The 25,457-nt window shown below is 51.2% G+C and overlaps 1 protein-coding gene across 1 annotated transcript in view; it reads right to left on the minus strand.

Annotated features, from left to right (window-relative positions):
- The window catches only part of LRRC38 (leucine rich repeat containing 38), a 38,726-nt gene extending 23,676 nt beyond the window's left edge, over positions 1-15,050 (minus strand). The window contains exon 1 of the mRNA XM_020875584.2: positions 13,741-15,050. Within this exon, the coding sequence (XP_020731243.1) occupies positions 13,741-14,386 (646 nt within the window). The 5' untranslated portion in view covers positions 14,387-15,050. The remainder of the gene's footprint in view (positions 1-13,740) is intronic.
- Between the last annotated feature and the right edge of the window lie 10,407 nt (positions 15,051-25,457).

Raw genomic sequence — 25,457 nt, forward strand, 5'->3', positions numbered from 1 at the left:
AGCATTGAAACAAGTATACTATCAAGGGTGAAACAGACCACCAGCCCAGGTTGGATGCATAAGACAAGTGCTCAGGGCTGATGCACTGGGAAGACCCAGAGGGATCGGATGAGGAGGGAGGCGGGAGGGGGAATCAGGATGGGGAACACATGTAAATCCATGGCTGATTCATGTCAATGTATGGCAAAAACCACTACAATATTGTAAAGTAATTAGCCTCCAACTAATAAAAATAAATGAAAAAAATAAAAAAAATTTTAAAAAAAGAAACCAGTTCTGATAGTTGGCAAGTGATGTGGTTTCCTACAGTGACTGGCATGAGCAGAGCAACAAGCAAGGGGCTAGGACTCTGACTTTCTCTCCAGATGCATGACTTAAAAACTTTGTCTATTCGGGTTCAGAAAGAAGCATAGGTGAAGAAGGTGGAGCGATTGCTCCAGGCATCAAGACAGACACAGTCACTGGATTTCCACTACACTGGAGCTTCCTCCAAGACACGCTTCTCTGGCCAGAGAAACAGGAGAAAATGAAAATAACCCCAGAAAGCTAGATTCAGAGGACTGAAGCACCGTGGCAGAAGCACCCATTCCTTAATGCTCCCTTTAGCACCACAGACAAGTGGTCATTTGGTCTCTGCTTGAATGCCTCTAAGGATGGCAACTGCACTATCTACCCAGGCAGCCCATTGACAGAGCCCTAACAGCTAGCTCTTCCTCCTTACAGTGCATCAAAATCAGTCTCCTTGTAGTTCGCAGACACAGGTCCATCTTCTGAGGCCAAAACTAGTCTCCTACATTCCATGACAGCTCCTCAAACATCTGACAGGGATTATGTCCTTCCAAATCTCTCCTTAGTTAAATATCCATTTTCCTATGTCAACATGGTCTTACTGTCCAAATACAAAGAGTATCTGGCATCTTTTAAGAGATAGGAAGCCCAGGTAACTGCTTAGAAGCTGTAATTTGACGAGGCCTGGGGCTCTGACCTTCCCTCCAGGCCTCCTCCATCTGACATTCCCGTGTCTGAAATTCTATGCAGACTGTGCCTCTCTGGTAAGCAGAGGTCTCTTCCTTCTGCTTTTACTGTGTCTATTCCTGGTTAAGCCTCAAGTCACTAACACGTTGATGAGAATCAGTTTACCAAACTAGTTCCTCTAAACAAGAGGGTGGTCCTGGAGACTGCCTCCTCTCTGCTCTTCTCCCCTTTGCCTGGTGTTAGCATCCATCACTGAGCCATTCATTCATTCAGCAAATGCATATTGAAGGGGACTTCCCTGGCAATCCAGTGGTTATGAACCCACACTCCCAATGCAGAAGGCACAAATTCAACCCCTGGTCAGGGAACTAAGATCCCACATGTCGCGCAGCACAGCCAAAAAAATAAAAAACATATTGAGTACCTAATACATGCCAGCCCTGGAGTAAAAACAGTGAAAAAATAATTTGTGACTACGACTTAGTGAGGGGAAACGGAGAGACCACAAGTCAATCAGTAAGATGTATTATGCAGCAGGCGGTGACAGGTGTGATGAAGCAAAAGCAAAGTGGGGAGGGAAGGATAGCTGGAGGTGGCAGGTCCCAGAGCTCACTGGGGCTGGGAGGAAAGGCTCCATGAGAAGGTAGCATTTGAAAGCAGCTAAAAGGAGCCAGGGGGCACGTCACGTGGACATCAGGACAAGGGCGGTCCAGGTGGAGGGAACAGCAAGGCTTTGAGGTAGGAATATGCCTGTGATGTTAGGGAAACAACACAGGGCCTGGGTGTCTGCACCAGAGTGAATGAAAGGAGAGTAGTCGGAAATGAGGCCAGAAAGAAAGGAGGTCAGATTGCAGAGAGTGGGGGGAAGCCCTTGGAAGAAACTTGGCTTCTAACCTCAGCAACATGGGAGTTACTGGAGAGTTCTGAGCGGAGGAAAGAAACAACTTGATATCTGTCTGGCAAGCAGGGAGGAGTCATCGTTCCAGATGAAGTCTCAGAAGAGCCTAAAGTAGGAGGTGAACTTGCTTTCTCAACAGGTCTACTCTGACTTCCACTAATACATTTAAGTCACCTTTGATTCAGCCAAGTCAAGGTTCTGAGTTAGCAAGACTCAGTAAGTTTGGTTCTAAGCCTAAAGCAGGAGCTGTGAATGAGAGAGCAGGTTTGTGGCTAAGGGACCTGGTTCTGACATGAGATTTGAGAAGTCATGCGATATTTAGTGACAAAGACCCCAGCTCATCTCTCCCTCTGTCACTTCTTGCCTGGTGACCTTGGCCAAGTTACATTAACCCATCTGTGCCTTGATGTTCTCACCTGTAAAATGGGGTAAGTCTGGTGCTGACCTCTTTGGAAAACACTAGTAGACTTAGAGCTATACTGTCCACTACAATAGCCACCAGCCACATGTTGAGAAATTGATCGCAGCCAGTCTGGACTGAGATGTGCTGTAAGTATAAAACACACCCAGATTTTGAAGACTTTGTATGAAATAAAGAATGGAAAAATAGCTCATGAGTGAGTTTTCTTTCGATTACAAGTCGAAAGTATAACATTTTGGATATGTTAGATTAGATAAAATACCACTCAATTATATCTGCAGTGACCCTTGTATTCATCATGATTTTTACATTGTATATTTTATTTAGCTTTGGCACCATGGGGCCTTGCCACTTGGGTAAGGATGTCCATCCCAGTGCTGGCCAGTTCCTAAATCCTTGCCAATGAGCACCCCCTTGATATGCAAACCTACCAACCCTAGTTGGTACCCCACCCACCTCCTTTGATCAGGTTCTTTCAATCCCAGACTCTTATCTTCCCCCCTAAAACACTGCAGGGCCAGATAGCTAGGGATCACCCTTTTAATGAGAGCTTCCTGAAATTACTCAAACTAGCCAACCTTAAACCTGCCTCCTCTGCTTACCCCGCCTCACCTATTCCTTCCTGCAAAAACCACAATAAAGACCCTCATCTGTTTTTCTTTTTACTTCATCTGCCTCCTGACCATCCTTGCTGCTTCCTTGTGTGGCCCTGCATGGCTTCCATTTCTCCTGTTTCTAGACATCTGTGAGTATAAAACTTCATCCTTAGAGATAGTCATTTCAAGGGTCTTTCATGGCAGTGCAGTGGTTAAGATTCTGTTCTTCCAATGCTGGGAATACAGGCTCTATCCCTGGATAGGGAAGTAAGATTCCACATGCTGCATAGATGAAATAAATAAACAGCACCTAATGCTGGTTTTAAGACTCAATAAAAATCTAAATAGCTTTCCATGAGTAATTTTAAGACTATACATAATATAACATGGGAAAAAAGCAAAGTAAAAAAAAAAAAAGACAATCATATCCACGTCTGCACACTCCCATTTTTTCCTAAAGCCCTTTTATATTAGGATTTCCCTGGTGTTCCCTAATGTTCCCAACAAACCTCAAGGTTACAGATGAAGGAACAACATACCAGACAAGTCAGGTGACCTGCCCAGGTCAAGGATGTGGCAGCAGGTGTCCTGACCTTCAGCTCTAAGTCCTCAGGCCCAGAACAGGACCATGTGACATCTTCGTTTCTGATGCAGATAATCATTCATGATGCTCTGTGCTTAGTCGCTCAGTCATGTCCAACTCTTTGCAACCCCACAGACTGTAGCCCACCAGGCTCCTCTGTCCAGGGGGATTCTCCAGGCAAGAATACTGGAGTGGGGTACTACACCCTTCTCCAGGGGATCCCGACCCAGAAATCGAACGCAGGGCTCCCTCATTGCGGGTGGAATCTTTACCTTCTGAGCCACCAGGGAAGCTTATGTTAAAAAGACACATCATCCCCTTGGTGTTTTGTGAAAAAGCAATGCCATTCTTTCTAATAATGTGGTGGGGGCAGGAGAAGAGACGATCATACTCTTGTACCTGCTGATTTGAAAGAGAGCTGCCAGGGTGGTGGGGACAGTGTCAAGGAAGCCCACCCAGGAGACCTTTGCTCGGAGCTGGGGACAAGGGACTGTTGGACCCTCTCATTCCATGACCTGGAGGAGGCTGACTGGGGAGGGTGCAGAGCCAGCCAGAATCAGAGCTAGAAGAGGTCTTCCAGGTCATCCAGCCCCTGGGTCTGCAGCTGACAGAGGAACTCAGACACCACTACGTTCTGGGGAGTCTAGTCAGCACAGAGCTCCAAGTTCTTTCTCATGTGCCTATGGTTCTCCTTCTGCCCTACCTCCTCTGAGGACTCCCAGCTACAGCCCCCAGGGGCATCTGGGGTCACTGTTCATTATCGAGAGCAACTGAGAAAGAGGACGTGACTTGGGTCAACTGCTGGCCAACAAAGAAGTAGGGACAGGGACCCAATTCCTAGATCTCTGGTTTGGGTTCATGTCTGAGAAGGTGCCCCTTAATCCTGAGTGGCCCGCAGCTCCTTTGAGATCTTGACTCCTGCCTCTGGCATTTATCCCCACGGGAAGCCTAGAGGATGGAGGAGATGAGGCACTGGGGGCTTTTTGATGGGCAGCTTCAGAAGCAGAGGGGCCAGGCTGACAGCCCCTGGGAGGACATGCTGAGAATACACCGCTAATGCCCGTCTGCATGGATTGTGGACATCTGGGATTTAACAGGTAATGCTTAAATCCAGAGGGATTTGTAAGCCTGTTTGCCCACATTTCTATGAATTGGATAAAGAAGAAAACAACAGCTTCTATGTGCGGTGTTGGAGGAAACTGTACTCTGAGCATCTTCATATGATGTCACTCGAGATCAAAGGGCAGATGCTATCACCTGCATTTGACAGAGTGGAACACCAGGGCCGAGGATCAGCTCACAGGAAGCGGGACCAGAGTCATGCATGCCTAATGGGTGGTCTGCCCAGCCCCCATCCCTAAGCTCCGCCCCGCAGAGCCTCATCTGAGATCTGGAAATTGGAACCAGGACAGCACAGCCTCGCCCAGCCTCAGCTGGTCCCATGAATGGAGCAGCATATTATTTTGTCACATGGACAGAAAAAATTGAGAAAGCCTATCAATATATGAAGAGGAGAAAAAAAGACGATGTGTGCACAGGGACCTCAGCTCAGTGTTAAGTGCCAGTCTGGGTGGGAGGGGAGTTTGGGGGAGAATGGATACACGTATATGTATGGCTGAGTCTCTTTGCTGTCCACCTGAAATTATCACAACATGGTTAATCGGCCATGTGTGCGTGTGTGCTAAGTCACTTCAGTTGTGTCCAACTCTTTGAGACCCTATGGACTGTAACACACCAGGCTCTTCTGTCCATAGGATTCTCCAGGCAAGAATACTGGAGTGGGTTGCCATGCCCTCCCCCAGGGGATCTTCCCAACCCAAGGATCAAACCTGCATCTCCTGCAACTCCTGCATTGCAGGCAGATTCTTTACCTCTGAGCCACCGGGGAAGCCCTTAATCGGCTACACACCACTCTAAAATAAAAAGTTAAAGAGAGATGGTGTGAGAAGTAGAGAGTGAAAGAGGGAGGTGCTATGTTCCCTGCAGCCTCCCAGGTCTCACCCCGAGCCCCCTGGGCCTGACTGTTGAGGACTTGGGCTCCTGGCGACACCCACGTCCTTACAAGACACCTTTCTGTTTGCTTACGCCAGATGAAGCAGGTTTCTGATTCAGCAGGGTAAACAGATCTGTGGTCTCCGTGTCCTGAACCCTCTCCCCCAGTCACGCACACTGCACCTCGCAGGGCAGAGGCTCACAGACTCCGGGGACAAAAGCGGCCCCACTGTCTTGCCAGCACTGCTCTCACAGATGGGGTAGGTGCAGCTGGCCCCCTCCCTCCTTCACAGCGACTGCCTGAGGGTTTGAGCAGGATCTGCTAATGGAGCCAAGAACCCCCACTCCAGGCTTCTGCCTCTGCCGAAAGGTGATCTGGGTGTTTTTGGCTGACCACAATCGGGGAGGGGTCACTTGGTGGAGCAGTGACGTTGGCCTGTCCCCTGATGGCCTGTGACAGAGGCCCCGGGAGTGTGCATTTGTCCACTCACACATGCCCAGAGCCCCTTGGAGCCCCTTCTACACTGGGCACGGCCCAGTCACTGGGGAAACTGCAGGGAATGTGTGGCTCTGGAACTCATGCTTCTAGAGCAACAAGATTTGTGACCAAGATAATGTGGATTCTACGAGCACGATGCCACAGACACAAGGAGATATGACAACAATGAGCAGGGTGGGGATGGGACTGCTTGGGTGGAGTGGTCAGGGAAGGCCTCTCTGAAAAGGGGACATCTCATGGGGACCTGATGATGAGGGAGACACAGCCATGGGAAAGTGGGACCGTCTCAGCAGAAGAGAAAAACCATAACTTAGGAGGTCCTGGTTGGTCACCAGCACCTGGTGTGTTCCCAGGACAGAGAAAGGCTGGTGTGGCTGGGGTGTGGATGGACTCTCTCAGGACCCAGGAGGGAGCTGGTTTGTTCCAAGGGAAATGCAAGCCATCAGAAGGTTTCCAAACATGTAATTTACTGCACCAACTGCCGGGGGTTCGAGGAGAAAAAGACATACTTTGTGCCTCAAAACAGGCCAGACTTGCAAACTGGCAGGTCGAGCAGTGATCATAGAGGTAATGCAGCATCCAGTGAGGCTGCACAGGCCAGCCCCCAATGCAGCCTCGAGGCCCAGAGGCTTGGAGGCTGGAAGGTTAAGTAGGAACCAGAAAGGCAGAGAAGTAGAAATGAGGATGGGAAGGTGGGGAGCGGCAGGGGGTGAGGGAAGTGAAGAATTGGGGAAGTGGCTGGCACGGCTTGGGCGAAGACTTGAGGGCAGGCGCCCAAGACTGGAGAGACACACGCTGCTGTGATCTTACAGTGACGGTGTTCAGGACACGATTTTGATCACGAATGCATCTGATTCAGGTCTTCACGACAGCCTACGTGGAGGTCCTTCTGGATCACCATTACACTGCCAGCCGGGGGGTGAGAAGGCCGGCCAAGCACCTCATCCTCAGCTACATCAGGAACCACAGGGTTCTGGGACAGTGGGCAACGGACAGCCACTTGGCTGAAAGGCCTCAATTTTGGGGGACCTAAGTCAGCTGGCAGCTGGTCAGCTTCAGGTAACAGTGCCACTGGCTTCTCCAGAGCAAACTGCCAATTGCTCCCCCAGGGCTGTCTGAGCGAGGCAGGGAGGCAGGTCCCCTGACCCACTGGCCCAGCAATGAGGTCGCCCCTTGAGTTAATTGATAGAGCACCCCAACTTCCCAGGTGGCTCAGTGGTAAAGAATCAGCCTGTCATGCAGGAGACGCGGGGTTAATTCCTGGGGCAGGAAGATTCCCCAGGGAAGGGAATGGCAACCCACTCCAGTATTCTTGCCTGGAGAACCCCATGGACAGAGGAGCCTGGTGGGCTACAGTCCATGGGGTCGCAAAGAATCTAACATGACTCAGTGACTAAACAACAACAGCAGCAAGATGAAGGTGCCATTTCCAGAAAGGTCCAGCATTTGGGACAGACTAGCAGGACCGGGTGGGGCGCTCCAGCGAGAAAAGAGACAAGGGGTTGTCTTGGGTCACATCTGCAGCCGACTCTCCCCGGGACTCCAGAGCGCGGTGCCCGTAAAAGCTGACACCCAGCCAGAACGCTAGGGATGCTGAAAAGTGACACTGAGGAGTTGACTCTAATTAAGAGACAAGTTAGCAACACAAGCGCCTTGTGGCACCAGGACATGTACAAACCTGTCAACAGCAGGAGGCAGGCCACTTGAAAGAGCGAGTGAAACCTCGATGCACCTCTGCCAGGAACGTGGTCCTCTAGGTGTGTAAGCACAGGAAAATGTGCACTCTGCATGCCCGCTAAGTCGCTTCAGTCACATCTGACTCTCTGCCACCCCATGGGCTGTAGCCCGCCAGGCACCTCTGTCCATGGGATTCTCCAGAGTGGGTGGCCATGCCCTCCTCCAAGGGATCTTCCCAACCCAGGGATCGAACCTGCGTCTCTTATGTCTCCTGCATCGGCAGACAGGTTCTTCACCACTAGTGTCACTCGGGAAGCCCAGTAAGATGTATGTGTATGTGTGCTTAGTCTCTCGGTTGTGTCCGACTCTTTGCGACCCCACGGACTGTAGCCCACTCTGTCCATGGGACTTCCCAGGTAAGATTATTGGAGTGGGTTGCCTTTCCTTCTCCAGGGGATCTTCCCAACCCAGGGATCAAACCTTCACCTCCCGAGTTTCCTGCATTGGCAGGCAGATTCTTTACCACCGAGCCACGATTCCTCAAATCCAGTGGCCTTTCCTGCCCCAGGCTCCAGGAGCAAGGCTAGGTCATGTGGGTTGAACTGTGAGCCCAGAACCCCGGGCTTCCTGGGTGTGCTTACCCTCTCCCTACCGCACAGAGACTGCAGCCCCTGGATTCCAGCAGTGGGGTCTCTGGAGGGGTCTGGTCTCCCCAGGCCTCAGCTTCCTAACCTTTACGACACAGACCATCTTCCCCTCCCTTGAAACCACAGAATTTTAGAGTTGGAAGGAACCTTAAAATCCTCCCACTCCCATGCCTTTGTTTAGAGAAGAAAAATCTGAGGCAGAGAGACAGGAAAGTCCCACAATGTCACACAGCATTTCCACAGCTGCCGCAAAAAGCCTGCCCCCTCCAGCAGCAGTTTTCAAGCTTAGAGTGTATGCACTGCAAGCCCCTTTCAGGGAATGTTGTTGTTTAGTCAGTAAGTCGTGTTCAATTCTGCAGCAACCCCGTGGACTGTAGCCTGCCAAGCTTCTCTGTCCATGGGGATTATCCAAGCAAGAATACCTGAGTGGGTTGCCATTTCCTTCTCCAGGGGATCTTCCTGACCCTGTGATCAAACCCAGTTCTCCCACATCGCAGGCTGATTCTTTACCACTGAGCCACCTGGGAAACCCTTCAGGAGGTGGAGGCATTTAAAATGCAGATCCCCAGGCCTCATCCACCAGGCCAACACTCAGTGGATCTGGGGGCCCAGGAATCTGCAAGTCAAGCAAACTCCCCAGGGATCAGCGCACAGAAGCTCCTCACCACCTGTGTGTTTTCATTTCCAACACACCTTGTTGGGCTGCTGTGAACAGAAGACAATGGGAGGGACTGGAGGGCTTTAAAGATCACCCTCTGCCAAGAAGAGTTCTGTCCTGCCACTTCCCTGTCTCCCAGACCCCCCCCACCTGCTCTCCCTCTCTACCCCACTGTCACCTGAGCGAGTTCCCATGTCTGTATCTTCCAGGTCTGAAGCTACTTCTACTTGAAGAAGGATGGTCACTGTTCCCTTGAGGGCACAGTGTCCTACCTGGCCCAGAACCTGGCTCCTGGGAGAACCACCAGACCAGGAGTGGAATCTGGGGCTGGAAGGGCAGCCAGCTGTCCCCCAGGGGAGTCAGGGATGGTAGAACAGAGCAGGGGCTATTCTCACCCTCCTGTTCTAGGCCATCACAAAGAATTAGGAGTGGAGTCAGACACTCCTGAGTGCATGCTAATCTCAGCCACTAACAACATGAACTTGTGCAAACCACTTCTTTTCTTTGCACCTCACACCCAGTGGCTAGCTGTGGGTAAAGGTAACTTGCCAGGCACAGGTATTTCTTTTTTTAAAAAGACGGCCCTGGTAAACCACAAACTGCCACCAGAAGGTAGTGAAAGTGAAAGTTGCTCAGTCGTGTCTGTCTCTTTCCCACCCCACAGACTATACAGCCCATGTAATTCTCCAGGCCAGAAAACTGGAGTGGGTAGCCTTTCCCTTCTCCAGGGGATCTTCCCAACCTGGGGATCAAACCCAGGTCTCCCTCATTGCAGGTGGATTTTTTACCAGCTGAGTTACCAGGGAAGCCACTGGATAAAACACAGTATGGCCAGTGATGTGAATTTCAAAAAACAACAAATAATTCTGTGTGTGCAAATATCCCAAACATTGCACAGGACTTACTTATACTAAAATGTTATGCATTGTTTACCTGAAATTCAGAGTGAATTAGCATCCTGGGATTTTGTTTGTTTTCTTGCTTGGGGTTTGTTTGCTTGCTTGTTGTTGCCAAGTTGGCCGGTGAGCCTTCCTTCAGATCCAGCCCCAGCAAGCCGGCTCCCCCAGACCCCTCTGCCCCCGAAAGCAGAGCCCTGCAGGAGTCTGCATGGCGGGGACCGGCCGACCCCGCGGTGTTCCGCCAGTGGCCAAGCGCTCCCATCAGCGCAGACACTCACCTGGCAGGCATCATGCTTTTGTGCTGTCAGAGCTTGTCAAGGTCACTGGTTCAGCCTGATTTGCTTCTCTGGGAAGGAAGAGGCAGGGGAGATGACAGAGGCTTTGTTGTGGGGCCGGGGTGGGGGGAGGTCTCTGCTCTTTCCTCTGAATTCCCCGCCTTGGGCCCTGCCTAGAAAGGCCTAGAGCCTAAGCCCCGAGGTGCCGAGTTTCCTTGGCAGGAAGTGGATGGTCAACTGCTTGGAGGCCAGGAGCCAGGAGGTCCTGATGCACCTCCCGCTCCATCTGTATTTAACTCTCTGTATGACCTTGGGCAAGTCACTCCCACCAGCTCTCCAGGCCTTCTGGACAAAACAGGGTAATAACAGCACTACTGCTTACTGGTAGTTCCGGTGTGTGAGGCACTGTTCTAAGTGCCCTATAGATCCGTGATTCCCAACCTTTTTGACACCAGGGACCGGTTTCATGGAAGACAATTTTTCCACAGACCAGGAGGCAGGGGATGGAATGGTTTGAAGACAATTCAAGCGCATTTACATTTACTGTGAGCTTTATTTCTATTATTATAACATCAGTTCCACCTCAGATCATCAGGCATTAGATCCTGGAGGCTGGGGACCCTGTTATAGAGGCTACCCTTCTAATCCTCCCAACAGCCCTGTGAGGTGGGTACTAGCATGATTCCCGTTTTAGAGGAGAGGAAACTGGAAGGCAGAAGCGCACACAACTAGTAAGAGGGAGAGGCAGCGTCTGAACCAAGCAGATCTGGGCTGGAGTCTGCACTCTCAGCCCCTCACCAGATGCCTCTGTGAAAATATGAGAGGCCCGAATGCATGAGGAGAAGGGAAAGGAGTGATTAATGCCTGACCATCACCTACTCCGTGATAAAATCACTGTGCCCTTGACAGAGAGGACCTCATACAACCCTCGCCACAAACCTGCTATCGGATTCTGTTCTTCAGTCTGAAGTTAGGGCAGGGAAACTGAGGCACAGAGAGGCCTGGGACTTGCCTAGGGTCATAATCTGAGTCTACATCAGAACCCAGCTCTCTCGCCTCAAGGCCTAGACTAGGTGCTCCCCACTCACCCACCCCACCCCACCCCCTGCCCCGCTCTGGTTCACAGAGCTTAAGACCCTGCTCTGGCCACAGGCCACGGGCAGTGAGGTCACAGATGTTCTCGGTACTTCACCCCATGAGTCCCCGGGAGCCCTCAAGCTGTCCTTCTGCTGCCTCCATCTTTCCTCCCTGAATGAGACCAACCCTCCACCAGCGCCTGGACCTGTCCTGGGCTTGCTCTGGACCTGTCCATCCTTACCCTCCACATCTCCATCTGGTGGCCCTTTGCTTTCCTATATTATGGACAAGAGGAAGGATAATGTTTTCTATTCTTGCGTGCTCATGGGTGCTCAGTTGCTCGTCGTATCTGACTCTGTATAACCCCATGGACTTCAGCCCTCCAGGCTCCTCTGTCCATGGAATTTTCCAGGCAAGAATACTAGAGTGGGTTGTCATTTCCTACTCCAAGGGATCTTCCCAACCCAGGGATCGAACCCACTTCTCCCATGTAGCCTGCATTGGCAAGCAGATTCTTTACCTCTGAGCCACCTGGGAAGCCCTTTCTATTTTTACTGCTCATTCATTTACCCACATTAAATGACTCTGATACTGACAATCACCAGTCAGACATATTGGTCAGCATTCCAGTGTCCCAATTTCACACAGAAGAAAGAGGAGACTCAAAGAACTCAAGTGACCTGCCCAGAGTCACTCAGTTTTTAATCCAGAACTCCAATCTAAGCCTTCCAAATCCGGGGCTCTATAGAGACCTCAGAGGTCAATTAAAGTACTTTAGAAATGAAAAAACTGAGACCCAGACAGGATACATGTCCTGGTCAAGGTCACAGCCATCCATGGCAGAACTGAGACTGAAATTCACGGCTCCTGACCCATAACACCAAGTCCTCATATGAATAACAGTGAGATCCAATTATACTCCCTCAACTGACAATGGGGGTTCATGATGCCAACACCACCGAGAAGCAAAGGCACAAGCTATCAAAACCAGGGTGAACCACCATTCCACAATGAGGTCTGCACCTGGACCTTCTTGTCTCCGGGATAGTCTTCTGGTGGGGAGGGTCTGGGGAGCCAGACAGCAAATGAAGGCAAAGTGTAAAGTTGGGGGACTCTGCACCTTGCACATAAGGTCTTTTTAGAACTTGCTGGTGTGGGAGAGCCAGCCTGGGCTGAAAGTGTCAGCTCGGGAGAGAAATGATTGCCTGGGATGTGTGCTTCGTGACAGTACAGAATGAATAAGTGAGCACAGGAATTCAGGACATAGATGAGCAGCATCCTTGAATTCTCAATAAATGGAAATATATATATATATATATATATTTCTCAAAGATAAATCCACATCAATGTCACCTTTTTTTACTGTGGGTCTTACAGCTCTGCTTCCTATTCTGCCAAGCCCCCAGGGGCAAGGGGCGAAGTGGAATCTGGCTCTGAAGGCTCGCTGCTGGGACCACGCTCACAGGCTCACCAGTGGAAGCCTAGAATCCACTGAAGGTAAGGACAGTCCACCTGCTCAGGGCTCATCCTTACGGATGCTGGGGTCCCCTCTTCTCAGCTCTGCCTTTGCCTCCTTCCTCCTGGCCTTCACAGGGCCCCTTACCTACTGTGCCCTGATGTTCCTGTCTGCCAGGTGGGCACGTATGTCTATGTAACCAACAGAAAAAGTGCACCAGGCAAGCAAAAGGTGTCCCAGCCCAGGGGATTTTTGTTCAGCAATTTCACATCTGGGCTGAAAAGCTACTGCAAGTCTTTACTGCATCACTGGCTCTTTGCAGGCTGCCGTTATTCCTCACCAGGAATATTCCTTACCCCTTTTAGACAGAAGAGCGAATTGGCAGCTGAGAAATCAAAGCCAGCTCAGGCTCCATTAGCTATTAGAGAGCTCTTAGAACTGGTGCACTCTCTTTCCATGTTCAGGGTACTGAGAAGAGTGCTGAGTCGCTGCTCACACAGTAGGGAGTCTTCTACTTAGGAAGGGCCCAGAAATAAGGCACATTCATTATTGATACTGTTGTTGTTTGGTCCTGTCCAACTCTTTTGCGACCCCACGGACTCCTCTGTCCATGGGCTTTCCCAGGAAAGAATACTGGAGTGGGTTGCCATTTTCTTCTCCAGGGGATCTTTCCCACCCAGAGATCAAACTCGGATTCTTTACCGCTGAGCCACCTAGGAAGCCCTAGGTGCTAGGAGCATCCACCGGTGCTAGGAGCCAAAGCCCCATGAGACGATCTGGGAAACCCAGGTTCCAACCATTGTTGGAGGTAAACAAGGGGAAAAGCACAGCAACAAGGTCCAGAAATTCCAAAGAATTCCAAAAGTGTCCCTCCCCACTCTCCTTCCCGAGGAGAGTCCCACGAAAAGTTCAGGCTGGGAACATGCGAGGATTACACCTGGAGCAACTCTCATTCAGGGCAGTGGCCATGAGCGACCAGGTCTCTCCTTCCGGGCTCTGCCCCAGACGGCTGCCCCGAGGCTATCCGGCTGTCGCAGCCTCTCCCTGCGGGGTCCCTCCGTCCCCCTACTCCCCCTCGCAGACTCACCTTTGGGCAGCTTGGACACGTTCTCCTGGATCCAGGAGAAGAGGTGGGCGAAGTCGCAGTCGCAGAGCCAGGGGTTCCCGTCGAGGCGCAGGGTGCGCAGCGCGGGGAGCGCGGTCAGGGCGGCCACGTTGAGGCTGCGCAGGTTGTTGTCGTTGAGCTCCAGCACCTGCAGCGACTCCAGGGTCTCGAAGGCGGCCTCGTGCACACCCGCCAGGTTGTTGTTGGCCAGGCTCAGCTTGACCAGCCTCCCGGCCGAGCGGAAGGCGCCGGCGCCCAGCTGGGTCAGGTTGTTGTAGCTGAGGTCGAGGAAGGCGAGCTTGGCCGAGCCGCTGAACGTACCCTCCTCCAGCGAGCGCAGCGAGTTGTTCCTGAAGTCCAGATAGACCAGGTCGCCGTAGAAGATGAAGAAGTCCTCGGGGATGTGCTGGATGCGGTTACCAGCCACCAGCAGTTTGCGCACGTCCAGGGGGAAGGGATCCGGCACGCTAGGCAGTCCGCGGTCGCGGCAGTCCACCGTGTGCGGGTCGGTGCAGGCGCAGCCCGCGGGGCACGCGTGTCCGGGCCGGAGCAGCAGCAGGAAGCTAAAGAGCCCCAGCGCCGCGGCCGCGGCGCTGGTGGGGGCGCGGGGGGCGGCGCGGGGGCGCATGGCCTGGACCCGCGCGAACGGCGGCGACGCGGACGCGACTCTGGGGCTGAGCCCTGGCGCTGGGCGGCGCGCGGGACCCCGGAGGCCGGGCGCGGGGAGGGCGTGCGCCCGGGAGCGCGGGGGCGATGGAGCGCAGCGCGGACCGACCCGGGGAGCCCGAGAGGCCGGGGCGGAGGTGGGGGAGCGGGGGACCAGGGAGGGAGGGGCGACGGACTCGCGAAGGATTTACCCGAACGGGAAATTAACCCGCTGGAAAATCCCGGAGGAGAGGCGGGAGCGATAAGGGTAGCGGAGTGGCCGTCGCCAAACGCGGCCCCGCCCGGGCAGCTTCTTTCTGTCACCGGGCGATAGGACCTGTCGCGCAGACTTGGCGCGGGACACTCGATGACCAAGTTCAGTTCCCACGCGCCCCCAACCCCAGTGGATTTCTGAGGGCGTGTCGGGGGCGTGCGCCCCCACCCCCACCCACGCGCCCGCCAGGTGCCAAAGCGCGCTCCCCGCGCGCCACCCCTGCTGCAAACGGGAGCGCGACCTGGGTCCCTCTGGCTCTGCGCCCGGTGCAATCCTGGCAGGCTCTCGGGGGGCCGTGCCCGGGTCTGCCGAGCCGGCATTGGGCGGGGCTCCAGGGAGCTTCAGGGTGGCTGACCTTCCTACCTCGTTTCCTGCGCCGGCACTTAACCCCTATCACGGAGGCTGGCGGGGTCAACGGAGGCGGGCGCTGCCAGGACCGCCGCTGTGGCCCGAAGAAAAGCCAGGGCCAGTCAGCAGTTTCCACGCTGGCCTGAGTGTGTCGGGGACCTGGCAGCCACGGGGCGCGGATCTTCTGCTGGTCTAACCAAGGCCTCACGGAGAGGCCGCCGGGCCTGGGCTCAGAGGCCCGGGTTTCCAGTTTGTGTGTGTGTGTGACCCCAGTACCTGTGTTTCCTCCTCTCTGGACCCTGTGCACCCGTCTGTCAAACGAGAGACGGTAATATGTATGACTCCAGCTTGGGGGGAGGAAGACAGAGTCCAGAGAAAGAGTTTAACGATGACCTTTTCCCTCTTAATTTCTACCCTCTCCCCAGCAAAACCCCAGCTTTGGTCCCCAAGGAAGGTTGTCAGGGAGGACAGCAAGTAGTATGTGAGTTTAGCCCCCGTCACTTCACCCAGCCCTCAAATCAAACTCCCTTCCCTCTCCAGCCCCATTTTAGAAATTTTTCTAAGGAGAAGTCCCCATAGAGCCACCAAGAGATGGTTCAGCCGTTTGGCTATTTTGGTCCAAATGTCCTGGAATTGATAAGCTCCCACTGGACCAAAATAACCTAGCAACAGCTGTTGGGCAGCAGGCCCCCAATACCCTGCCCTGGCCCCTGGCCCCACGCAGATTGGTGGAGGCTTGAATTCTGAAGCCGCAAAGCTAAGCCCTCGGCCTTTTTCCAAAGGTATGTGAGGCCCAATGCTTTCCAATGGATCAAAACCCTGAGCCTCTGGGACTGAGCCAAGGACTCAACAGAGAATGAGTGTTTGCAGGAGCCCTGGGAGAGGAGGGGTACAGAGCCCTGGGGGAAGCTCTGAGGCACTTGGGGTCCTGTTTATACCCCCAGCCTCCACACCAGACCTCCTGAGTTTCCTGTCTGTCCCCACTCTCTTGGGGTCCCCAGTTTGTCTTTGTCATTCCCAGCTGCAAGAACTCAGCCCCCACTCTGGTCCCTGGCTGCATTAATGATGCATTATTGCAGTGTCAAAGCAAAGGCCAGTGACAGAACAAACAGGTCCCCCCATTGCAACTATCCAGGAGCACTCTGGAAGCATCTGCTACGCCCTTCACTCCTCGAACCTCAGGCTCAGCTCTGATTCCTCACTCCAGTATAGAGGGGAACCTATTTCTTACTGGTTTGAGCCCCTAGCATTACTGCTACAGGGCACCTGCATTTGACTGGGCTGCCATTTTGCATGCATGCACCCATGTGCCTGGGTATCTGAGTGTGTATCAACCTTCCCTGCCAATTGATCTGGTTGTCTGGAGCCCTGGCCTGAGTGTCAAGCTCCTGGACTTGGTCCTGGCCCCACTACTGGCTATAGAAATTTCCACCCAGGCTGCTTGATCTCTCTGGGGAAATACTCCCCAGCCTGGGATCCCTGAAGATCAACTCTGAAGAATTTCAAAAACTGGTGAAAATTGAGCCTTTATCTATGAGGAGGTCACCCAGAGCAAATGCCATAGTTCTTGGCAATGAAGTCAGTGATAGCCCGAGTTATTTTGCACTGAACAGAAACTGGTGACTTAGATTAATGGAAACAGATGGATTTCTACCTAATAAATGCAGAGCCTTTAGCAAGGGCCTGCAAAACGGGGATGTGCAGTGGTAAGATAATAAAAGGGTCCTTGGTAAGGAGAATGTTGAGAAATGACTCTCTTGGCCTTGACTGCCTCCTCTTGAAACTAGAGAGAAAATACCTTCCCTCTCCCCTTCCACAGCTGATGTGGAGGCCATGTGGGGAAATATTGGTTTGAAACGTGAGCTGGAAAGTGTTTGGAGAGACAGTGCATATAAAAATGGCCATAAGTCTTGCTGTGGCAGGAACGCCTTGCTTCTTGCTTTGAGTGTCCCCCAAGGTGCCTTGAATTTAAATCAAAAACCATTTTTCATGAATAACACCAGAAACAGACATGACTATGGTTCATGGGGTGCAGGGAGCCCCTCCCCATATTCCAGGACTCTCATTCCTTGGGAAAATGCAAAGTTTGCCACCTCTGATGTTCCCCCAGCAAGGAAAACATAGCCGTGACCTCAGCAAGGTCACACGGTGAGTCAGTGATAGCTGCTGGAAATAGAACACAGGCAATTGACTCCCCAGCTCCCTCCCCTTGAAGGGGGCCTCTTACAACCCCAGGAGAAAACACTGCAAGTGATATGGACAGACCTTCACAGACTCGGTTTGTCAACTCCCTTTTTATATTTATTCCCAGAGTCAACACACTTTGTGATTCCTGATCAAGAGGTTCAAAACGGGGTCAAATACCCAAGGTATCTCTCATGTTTTCAAAACCTGATGTCACACGTTCCCCAAGTCACCAAGCAAAAACCCTGGCTCCTCTTCTGAGCTCCCCAAGCTATGGAGCACTTCCTATAAGTGGCCCCTGGGCTGACTCCCCCCGAGACTGGGCCTTGGGAGCTATGTAGGTGGGCTTTCCTGGTGGTTCAGTCAGTAAAGAATCTGCCTGCAATGCAGGAGACCTAGGTTCAGTCCCTGGGTTGGAAAGATACCTTGGAGAAGGGAATGGCAACCCACTCTAGTATTCTTGCCTGGAGAATTCCATGGACAGAGGAGCCTGGCAGGCTACAGTTCATGGGGTCACAAAAGAGTCAGACACAACTGAGCAACTATAATGTGGGTGGGGTCCCCAGGAAATCCCCCATGTGGTAACTTGTCACTAAGCAAAAACCATCTGGTTGTGAGATCAGCCCTCTTGGTTGCCAGACTGACCTCTACGTTAGTCCAAATCCTAGGCCCTAAATTGTAAACAAGATGATCCCAGTATGGTACGTGCTGGAGTCTGAATTTGGGTACAGGCGCTAGGTTTGAATGATAAGAGCGTGGCTGCTGTTTGGTGATGTTATTTGGGTTACTGGCATGCATCACCTCTGATGAACGCCTGGCTGACCTGGCACCCCATGGACCCCAAGAACGGAGATATGCCCTGGCCCTTTGCCTGGGGGCAGGCTGACTCCGAGGAACTGGCTCTCTGCCCCAGGACATTGCTCTGTATCTGTGCCCCCATTAACGTCTAACACCAAGCTCTTTGTTCCCACCCGCTGCCCTTCCCAGCTACCAACACCAGGGGGCACCATCCGCCGCTTGTATAGGTGAGAAGAACTGAACCCTTCCTGTCTCAAGGCACCAGCTGTGTCCGTTAGGTTGGGGTGGTGAGAGGAACAGTAAAACTTGCTTTTGTTTTGCTCCTCTCTGGCAAGGCTGGACCCACTTTTTGGAAGAAAACCTCTTGCCCCTGTTTCACCCCTGGAATTGGGAAACGGATCCTTAACCAGCCGCAGTGGGAGGCAGATGGTGCTTGTGGTGGTTGTTATTTAGCCGCTAAGTCGTGTCCGACTCTTTGCGATCCCTGGGTCTGGAAGATCCCCAGGAGAAGGAAATGGCAACCTACTCCAGTCTTCTCGTCTGAGAAGTCCCACAGACAGGGATGGTTGTGGTTAAGAACATAGATTTAGAGTCACACAGTCGGGTCAAACTTGGCTCTCTTGTTCCCTGGCTCGGTCACCTCTGGCAAGTTGCTTCATTTCTCTAAGCCTCAGTTTTCCCATCAATGAAATGGGATAACACGAGTGCCTACTTCACTGGGTTGTTATGACGATTAAATGGCATATCTGTGGAGTGCTTAGCAGTGAGTTCAACATCATAAATGGCCACTTAATTATCTATTTCTTTATTTTTTCACAAATAGCCTGTAAATATTTAATGGAGGTGGCATTCTTTAGTTAAAGAATAAAAGTGTTTGTCTGAAATATATTTGCCTCTGTGTGTGCGTGTGCGTGTGCATGTGTGTGTGCACATTCAGTTGTGTCCAACTCTTGGCGACCCCATGGACTGTAGCCTGCCAGACTCCTCTGTCCATGAGATTCTCCAGGCAAGAATACTGGAGTGGGTTACCCTTTCCTCCTCCAAGGGATCTTCCTGACCCAGGGATCAAACCTGCATCTCTTGAGTCTTCTGCATTGGCAGGTGAGTTCTTTACCACTGACTCACCTGGGAAACTCATATTTGCTGCGGATATATATGTATATTTGACCTAACATTCTAGAATCAGTTTTAATAACTCTCCCTGCCCTGTACCTTATTCCAAATGTAGCATCTCTCAGACAGACACACACACATATGCACACACATATGCACACACACACACACACCTTTAGCCCTCCCCAGCTCTGGCTGACTTTGTGAGCACAGTTGTAGGTAAGCAGCTTCCAGCATCCTGGCTTGGTTGGCCTGAGCATGGGCAGACTAATGAGACCAAGGACATGGGGTCAGTCCCGCAGCCCGGCACAAGGAGACATCTGTTCTCTGCTCACGGCCGGTGCTCCAAGTGCTGGCCAGCCATCCAGCAAATGTGTGACCTTGGTTAAAGAGGATGGAGGTGGTGCCACCCTGTCTCCCCCAGAAGAAAAACACAGAGCACACATCCCATGAGTCAAGGGCACCATCACCCCACCGGCAGGAGGCTCAGGTCACAGCAAGCTCAGGACTCGTCCCGGCTTCCTCTCCCCTCACAGCCACCTCCTGTCCACTGACAAGGCCCCTTGGTGCTATGTCTCTGCCTCCGCTGGGACCTCCTTCTCCCAGACAAGCATCGTCTTTTACAGAAGCCCCACTGGCTTTCCTGCTTCCAGCTTTGCCCAATCCCCACTGACTCTCCCACCACTCAAGAAAACCAAAGTAAGCCTTTGAAAATATACACTGGACCACATGACCTTCTTGTCCAGACACCCCCATGGCTGCCTGTGAGTGGTAGGCAGACTTCTAAGAGAACCCCAAGTGATCCCCACTGATCCCTAAATGAGGGCATGACCTGTAACTTGCTTCTTTTTATTTTTATTTTATTTTTATTTTATATTGGAGAATAGCCGGTTAAGGGCTTCCCTTGTGGCTCAGCTGGTAAAGAATCCGCCTGCAATGAGGGAGGCCTGGATTCGATCCCTGGGTTGGGAAGATCCCCTGGAGAAGGGAAAGGCTACCCACTTCAGTATTCCGGCCTGGAGAATTCCATGAACTGTATAGTCCATGGGGTCGCAAAGAATTGGACATGACTGAGCGACTTTCACTTTCACATGGTCGATTAACAATGTTGTGATAGTCTCAGAAGGACAGCAAAGGGACTCAGCCATACATATATGTGTGTCCATTCTCCCCCAGGCTCCTCTCCCACCCAGGCTGCCGCATAACGTTGAACAGAGTTCCCTGTGCTCTACAACAGGTCCTTCTTTGTTATCCGTTTTAAATAGAGCAGTGTGTGCATGTCTGTCCCAAACTCCCTAACTCTCCCCCCACCCCCATAACTTGCTTCTAACATGTTTGGCCAAGGTGAGGGATGCCACTTCTGTGACTCGATCACGAGAGACGGTGACTTCCACCTTGCTATCAGATCCTCTCTGCCGTCCACCTTGCCATCAGATCCTCTCTGCCGTCACTTTGGCTCATGTGCTCTGATGACGCGAGCTGCGGTGTTGGAGTTTCCGGCACAGCGAGCACCTAAAGATGGCTCAGGTCTACCAGCCCACGAGGAACTGAGTCCTGCCAACAACCACATAAGCCCAGCAAACATTTTCACTGCAGCCTGTCAACTAAGCAGAGGACCCAGCGAAGACCTGTCAGACTCCTGACTCAGAAACCGTCAGATTAAAACGTTTGGGGGATCTTTTTGTTTTGGCCGCATCATGCAGTGTGTGTGACCTTAGTTCTCCGACCAGGGATTGAACCCACACCCTCTACATTGGAACCATGGAGTCTCAACCACTGGATTGTCAGGGAAGTCCCTGCTTTTGTTTTATTTTTTAATTTTATTTGTCTTTGGCCGTGCTGGGTCTTTGTTGCTGGACAGACTTTTTTCTCTAGTTGTGGAGTGGGAGGCTACTCTCTAGTTGCAGTGCCTGGGCTTCTCATTGCAGTGGTTTCTCTTGTTGGGGAGCATGGGCTCTAGGGTTCTTGGGCTTCAGTAGCTGCAACTCCTGGGCTCTAGAGCACAGGCTCATAGTTGTGGCTCATGGGCTTAGTTGCTTCACAGCATGTGGGATCTTCCCACATCAGGGATCGAACCCATGTCTCCTGCATTGGCAGACAGATTCTTTACCACTGAGACACCAAGGAAGCCCTGGGGTTTTTTTTGTTTGTTTGTTTTAAATTGCTAAATTTCTGGGGCATTTGTTACACAGCAATAGCTAGCTGATACACCTTGGCACTTGGAATAAAACTCTACCAGACCCTGCATGCTCTGGCCCCGCGTGCCTCTCTCACCCATTTTGGACCCCTATCCCCTTGGCTCACCACATTCCAGCCACTCTGGTCTTTTTGTGAATCTAATTTATCATGTTTGATCCAACCCCAGGACCTCTGCATGTGCTGTGCCCTCTGGCTGGAACACTTCCTGCCCCACTCCACCCCCAGCTTTTGGCATGGTTGGTGCCATTTGGTCATTCAGATTTTCTCAGCCCAAACATCACCTCCTCTAGCTGGCCTCCACTGAGCTCCTTCTCCCCCTACACCACTTCTGTGCTACCACCTCATTTTGTTTTCTTCAGAGCATTCCTTACCACCTGATATTACCTAGCCTGCTAGATGATTCACTTATTCACTTTACCTCCTGCCACTGAAATAGAACCTCTAAGAGGACATTTTATTGTTGTTGTTCAGTTGCTAAGTCATGCCCAACTCTTTGTGACTCCATGGACTGCAGCACCCCAGGCTCCTCTGTCCTCCACTATCTTCCAGAGTTTCCTCAAATTCATGTCCCTTGAGTTGGTGATGCCATCCAACCATCTTATCCTCTGCCTCCCTCTTCTCCTGACCTCAGTCTTTCCCAGCATCAGGGTCTTATCCAGAGTCAGCTCTTCCCATCAGGTGGCCAAAGTATTGGAGCTTCCGCTTCAGTATTCTTGTCTGGAGAACCCCATGGACAGTATGAGGACACTACATTGCCCCAGTTCCTAGAATCAGCCCCCAAATATAATAGGCATTTGGAAAATGCTTAATTAATTTCCACCTACAAATGATGCTTTTCCACTAGGCCACCAGTTTCTTCATAGCTCCCAGTGGTGTTTCACCTGGAGATGCCCACCCACCTAGAAGGAGCAAGCACCTTCATCCCTTCATAGGTGACCTCAGCTCTGGTCTCATGGAGGGAGAGGGGTTCATATGCGGAGTGTGAAGTGTCAGCTGTATGCGTGAAGCAGCCTGGGAGTCTGGGCTCCCCCAAACACGTTTTGCTACAATCCACCCCATCAAAGCCCAAAGCACTTTATTACATTTACCTTCGAGTCTTCACACACATTCTCTTTCCTGCTTGCCTCTTACTATGTTCCCAGTTTGGCTCAAGGAAACTTAGCCTCCTCCAGGGAGCCTTCCAGAATTGCTCTGAACAATTCCCTGGTCCCCTTATTATCCATCCTGGGAGAATAGGTGCTGTGTTAGGTATGGGGATACAAGGATGAAGCAAAGACGGCCCCATGCTCAAGGATCCCCTAATTTAGGAGGCAGCCATAGGAAGAGATAACCACAAGTTGGTTACAGTTCAGGACTTACCTGTCTGAAAACTCCAATGCATGCCGCTTTGTTAACCACACTGAAATGGGAAGTAAATTGGGTAGAGTCAGAGCTAAAAGCATCAGCCCGTGGGCCAGTCAGGCTGCTTTCCAATCCTACCTCCATCACTTCTAGGCTGCATCTTTTCTGCAAGTTGTCTCTCAAAGCTCCAGTGGCTTCATCTGTAAAATGGAGACTAATTGTATCCACCTCGTAGGGTCACCATGAGGATGAAATGAGATAATGTGCAAATTAGCATGTGGCACCACATCACCCGGGTGTTCAAAGTGGCAACACCTGACCCGCCATCCATGTAGATGCCTCCTGCAACAAACGTCTGTTGCCTGCTTAATATTCACAAGAAAGGCATTGACCTGGGTTCTGAGGAGCTAAAGATAGAGTAGACAGCCTCCGCTCTCAGGTGACTCACAATCTCTTTGAAGGGACAGGACACACAGCGGCAGCAGAGAGCAGACAGCTCAAGGACTCACTGTGTGATAACTGCCAACAAGCCTCATGAGTTTATAAGTGTCACCGGCGTCTGCAGGAACCAAGGAAGCTCAGGTTGGTATGATTAGGGAAATGTACATCTGACACCATTAACCATATTTTCTAAACCAGATTTTGGAGCACATTTGGCTTCATGCTCTGTACTCGGGCACGTGGCATTCGCTCTGCCAGTCCACCTGGCAGGTGCCTGCTCGCCCTTCAAGACGCTGTGCAGTTCTTTAGGTGGCCTTGACCTTCCAGGTGCAGCCTCCCTCACCTCTCTTGCTCGCCAGGCTTCCATCACTGCCCCTTGCATGTGCTGTGGCATTTATTGATGACGTTTGTCTGCCCTGCTGGATATTAGTGAGCTCTGCTGTGAGAAGAAAGGGCCTTAGGAACAAGGACTACAGGAAAAGGTCCTTGTGAACAAAGCAGGTGTCTTTTCCATCTTTAAATCTTGGAACCCAGCACAGGTCAGCTGCTCCATATCTTTGCCTGATGGACAAATGAGTGTGGGCCTATATAAATGAATGATTCTGCCATATGGAATGATACAGGCAAAGGATATTTGAAGTCTGAATTGCTTTGGAAAAGCTCAAGCGGTATGAGATCTCTGTAATTACACCACAGAATGGTTCATTCAACCCCAGAGGTACTACATGCCTGTTCTGTGGCCCCGTGGCTGCTGCTCCCTGCTTACTGCCACCACCCCACCCCAGTAATAATGACAGTGACCCCAAGCCCTCTCATTAACCATTTACAGGACTGCAAAGCCCTTTACACCCATGATCTCAAAGCAGTTGTCAGGGATGCAGGCCAGACGTCATGTGTCCATTTTACAGAAACCCAGCCTTGGACGGCTCGCTGAACACTCAGCTTGCACAGCTGGGGAGCTCCAAGGATGTTTGACATTCCCACTCCAGGAACAAGTTCCCTGTGCTCTTTTTGTGACTCTTGTGGCCAAACGGGAGCTGTTAATTACTAATAATGATGGGAGGTGGTTAGATGGCTGCTGATTAGGTGGACTGAGTGGCTATTTCAGAGTCTGAAATTGTTGTTTATTTTGGAAAAGTCACATATATCTGATTGCAGAACAGTATTAAGCTACGCTTACTAGCCACCTTTGCCGTTGGGGCCACCATCCTGCCAATATGTGCACACCCCCACCTGCACACACACCCCCTCCTTCCAGCCAGGTGTGTCTTTCTGAGAGTATAAATGAGAAACAGAATGTGACATAACCCGAACAGGGTATAAAGCCATTAGAATTCTTTCTAGTAAATGTGGAGGTACAAGGGAGCTATTTTTGTGTTGATTTGCATTTCATTTGCATATATTTGCATGTATTTTCCCAAAGCCATCACACAGAGTTCAGGAAACAAACAATTAATAGATGAATCCAATTCATCTGTGCCACCCAGTGGCAGAAGTGGACACATTAATGATTTGTAAAGCAAATAATAATAAAATTGTGTACAAAATGCAGTGGTATGGAGAAAGAAGGGAATGATAATTCTACCTAGATGGGAAGGATCAGACAAGGTATCACAGAATAAGTGACAGTTGACTAAGGTTTTGGTTCTTCTGTCTTTGTTTGTGTGTTGTTTTTTTTTAATTGAAGTACAGTTGACTTACAATGTTTCAGGTGTAGAGCAAAGTGATTCAGTTACTATACATATAGCTGACTAAGGTTTTGAAGGATGAACAGGAGTTCTCCAAACAGTTGGGAAATCTGTTCCAGGTAAGGAATATTATTCCAGCAAGAAAGAGCTGTGTGCATAAAAGCACAGAGGTCTTATAAAATAATTTAGAGTTTGGCCATGAATGTTTGAGAAAGGCTACTAAAGATTGAAAGAAAAAGAAGGCAGCAGAGGATGAGATAGTTGGATAGCATCACCAACTCAATGGACGTGAACTTGGGCAAAGTCCAGGAGATACTGATTGGTGTGCTTCAGTTCAAGGGGTTGCAAAGAGTCAGACACAGCTTAGCGACTGAACAATGACAGCAACAACTAAACCTCTAAAATCAGTGCTGGGAGGTAACCCAAACTCATGATTCCTAGTTTACGGTTTGGGACCTTCTTTTGCAGCTGTCCCAGGGTCTGACTGTCAATCTTGGGGTTTTATACAAGGATTTTTAAAGCTCTGATCACAGAGCTTCTATCCTCATGCATTCACCCAGCAAAGGGAATGATTAAACACATTCATTCTAAATGGTCTCAAACACTGGGGACACAGTGACACCCTGCCTGGCCTGATCCCCAACATGAGAGAGGGGTTTGAGAGAGGA

The sequence above is a fragment of the Odocoileus virginianus genome, chromosome 11 (genome assembly GCF_023699985.2).
Source record: "Odocoileus virginianus isolate 20LAN1187 ecotype Illinois chromosome 11, Ovbor_1.2, whole genome shotgun sequence".
Taxonomy (NCBI): domain Eukaryota; kingdom Metazoa; phylum Chordata; class Mammalia; order Artiodactyla; family Cervidae; genus Odocoileus; species Odocoileus virginianus.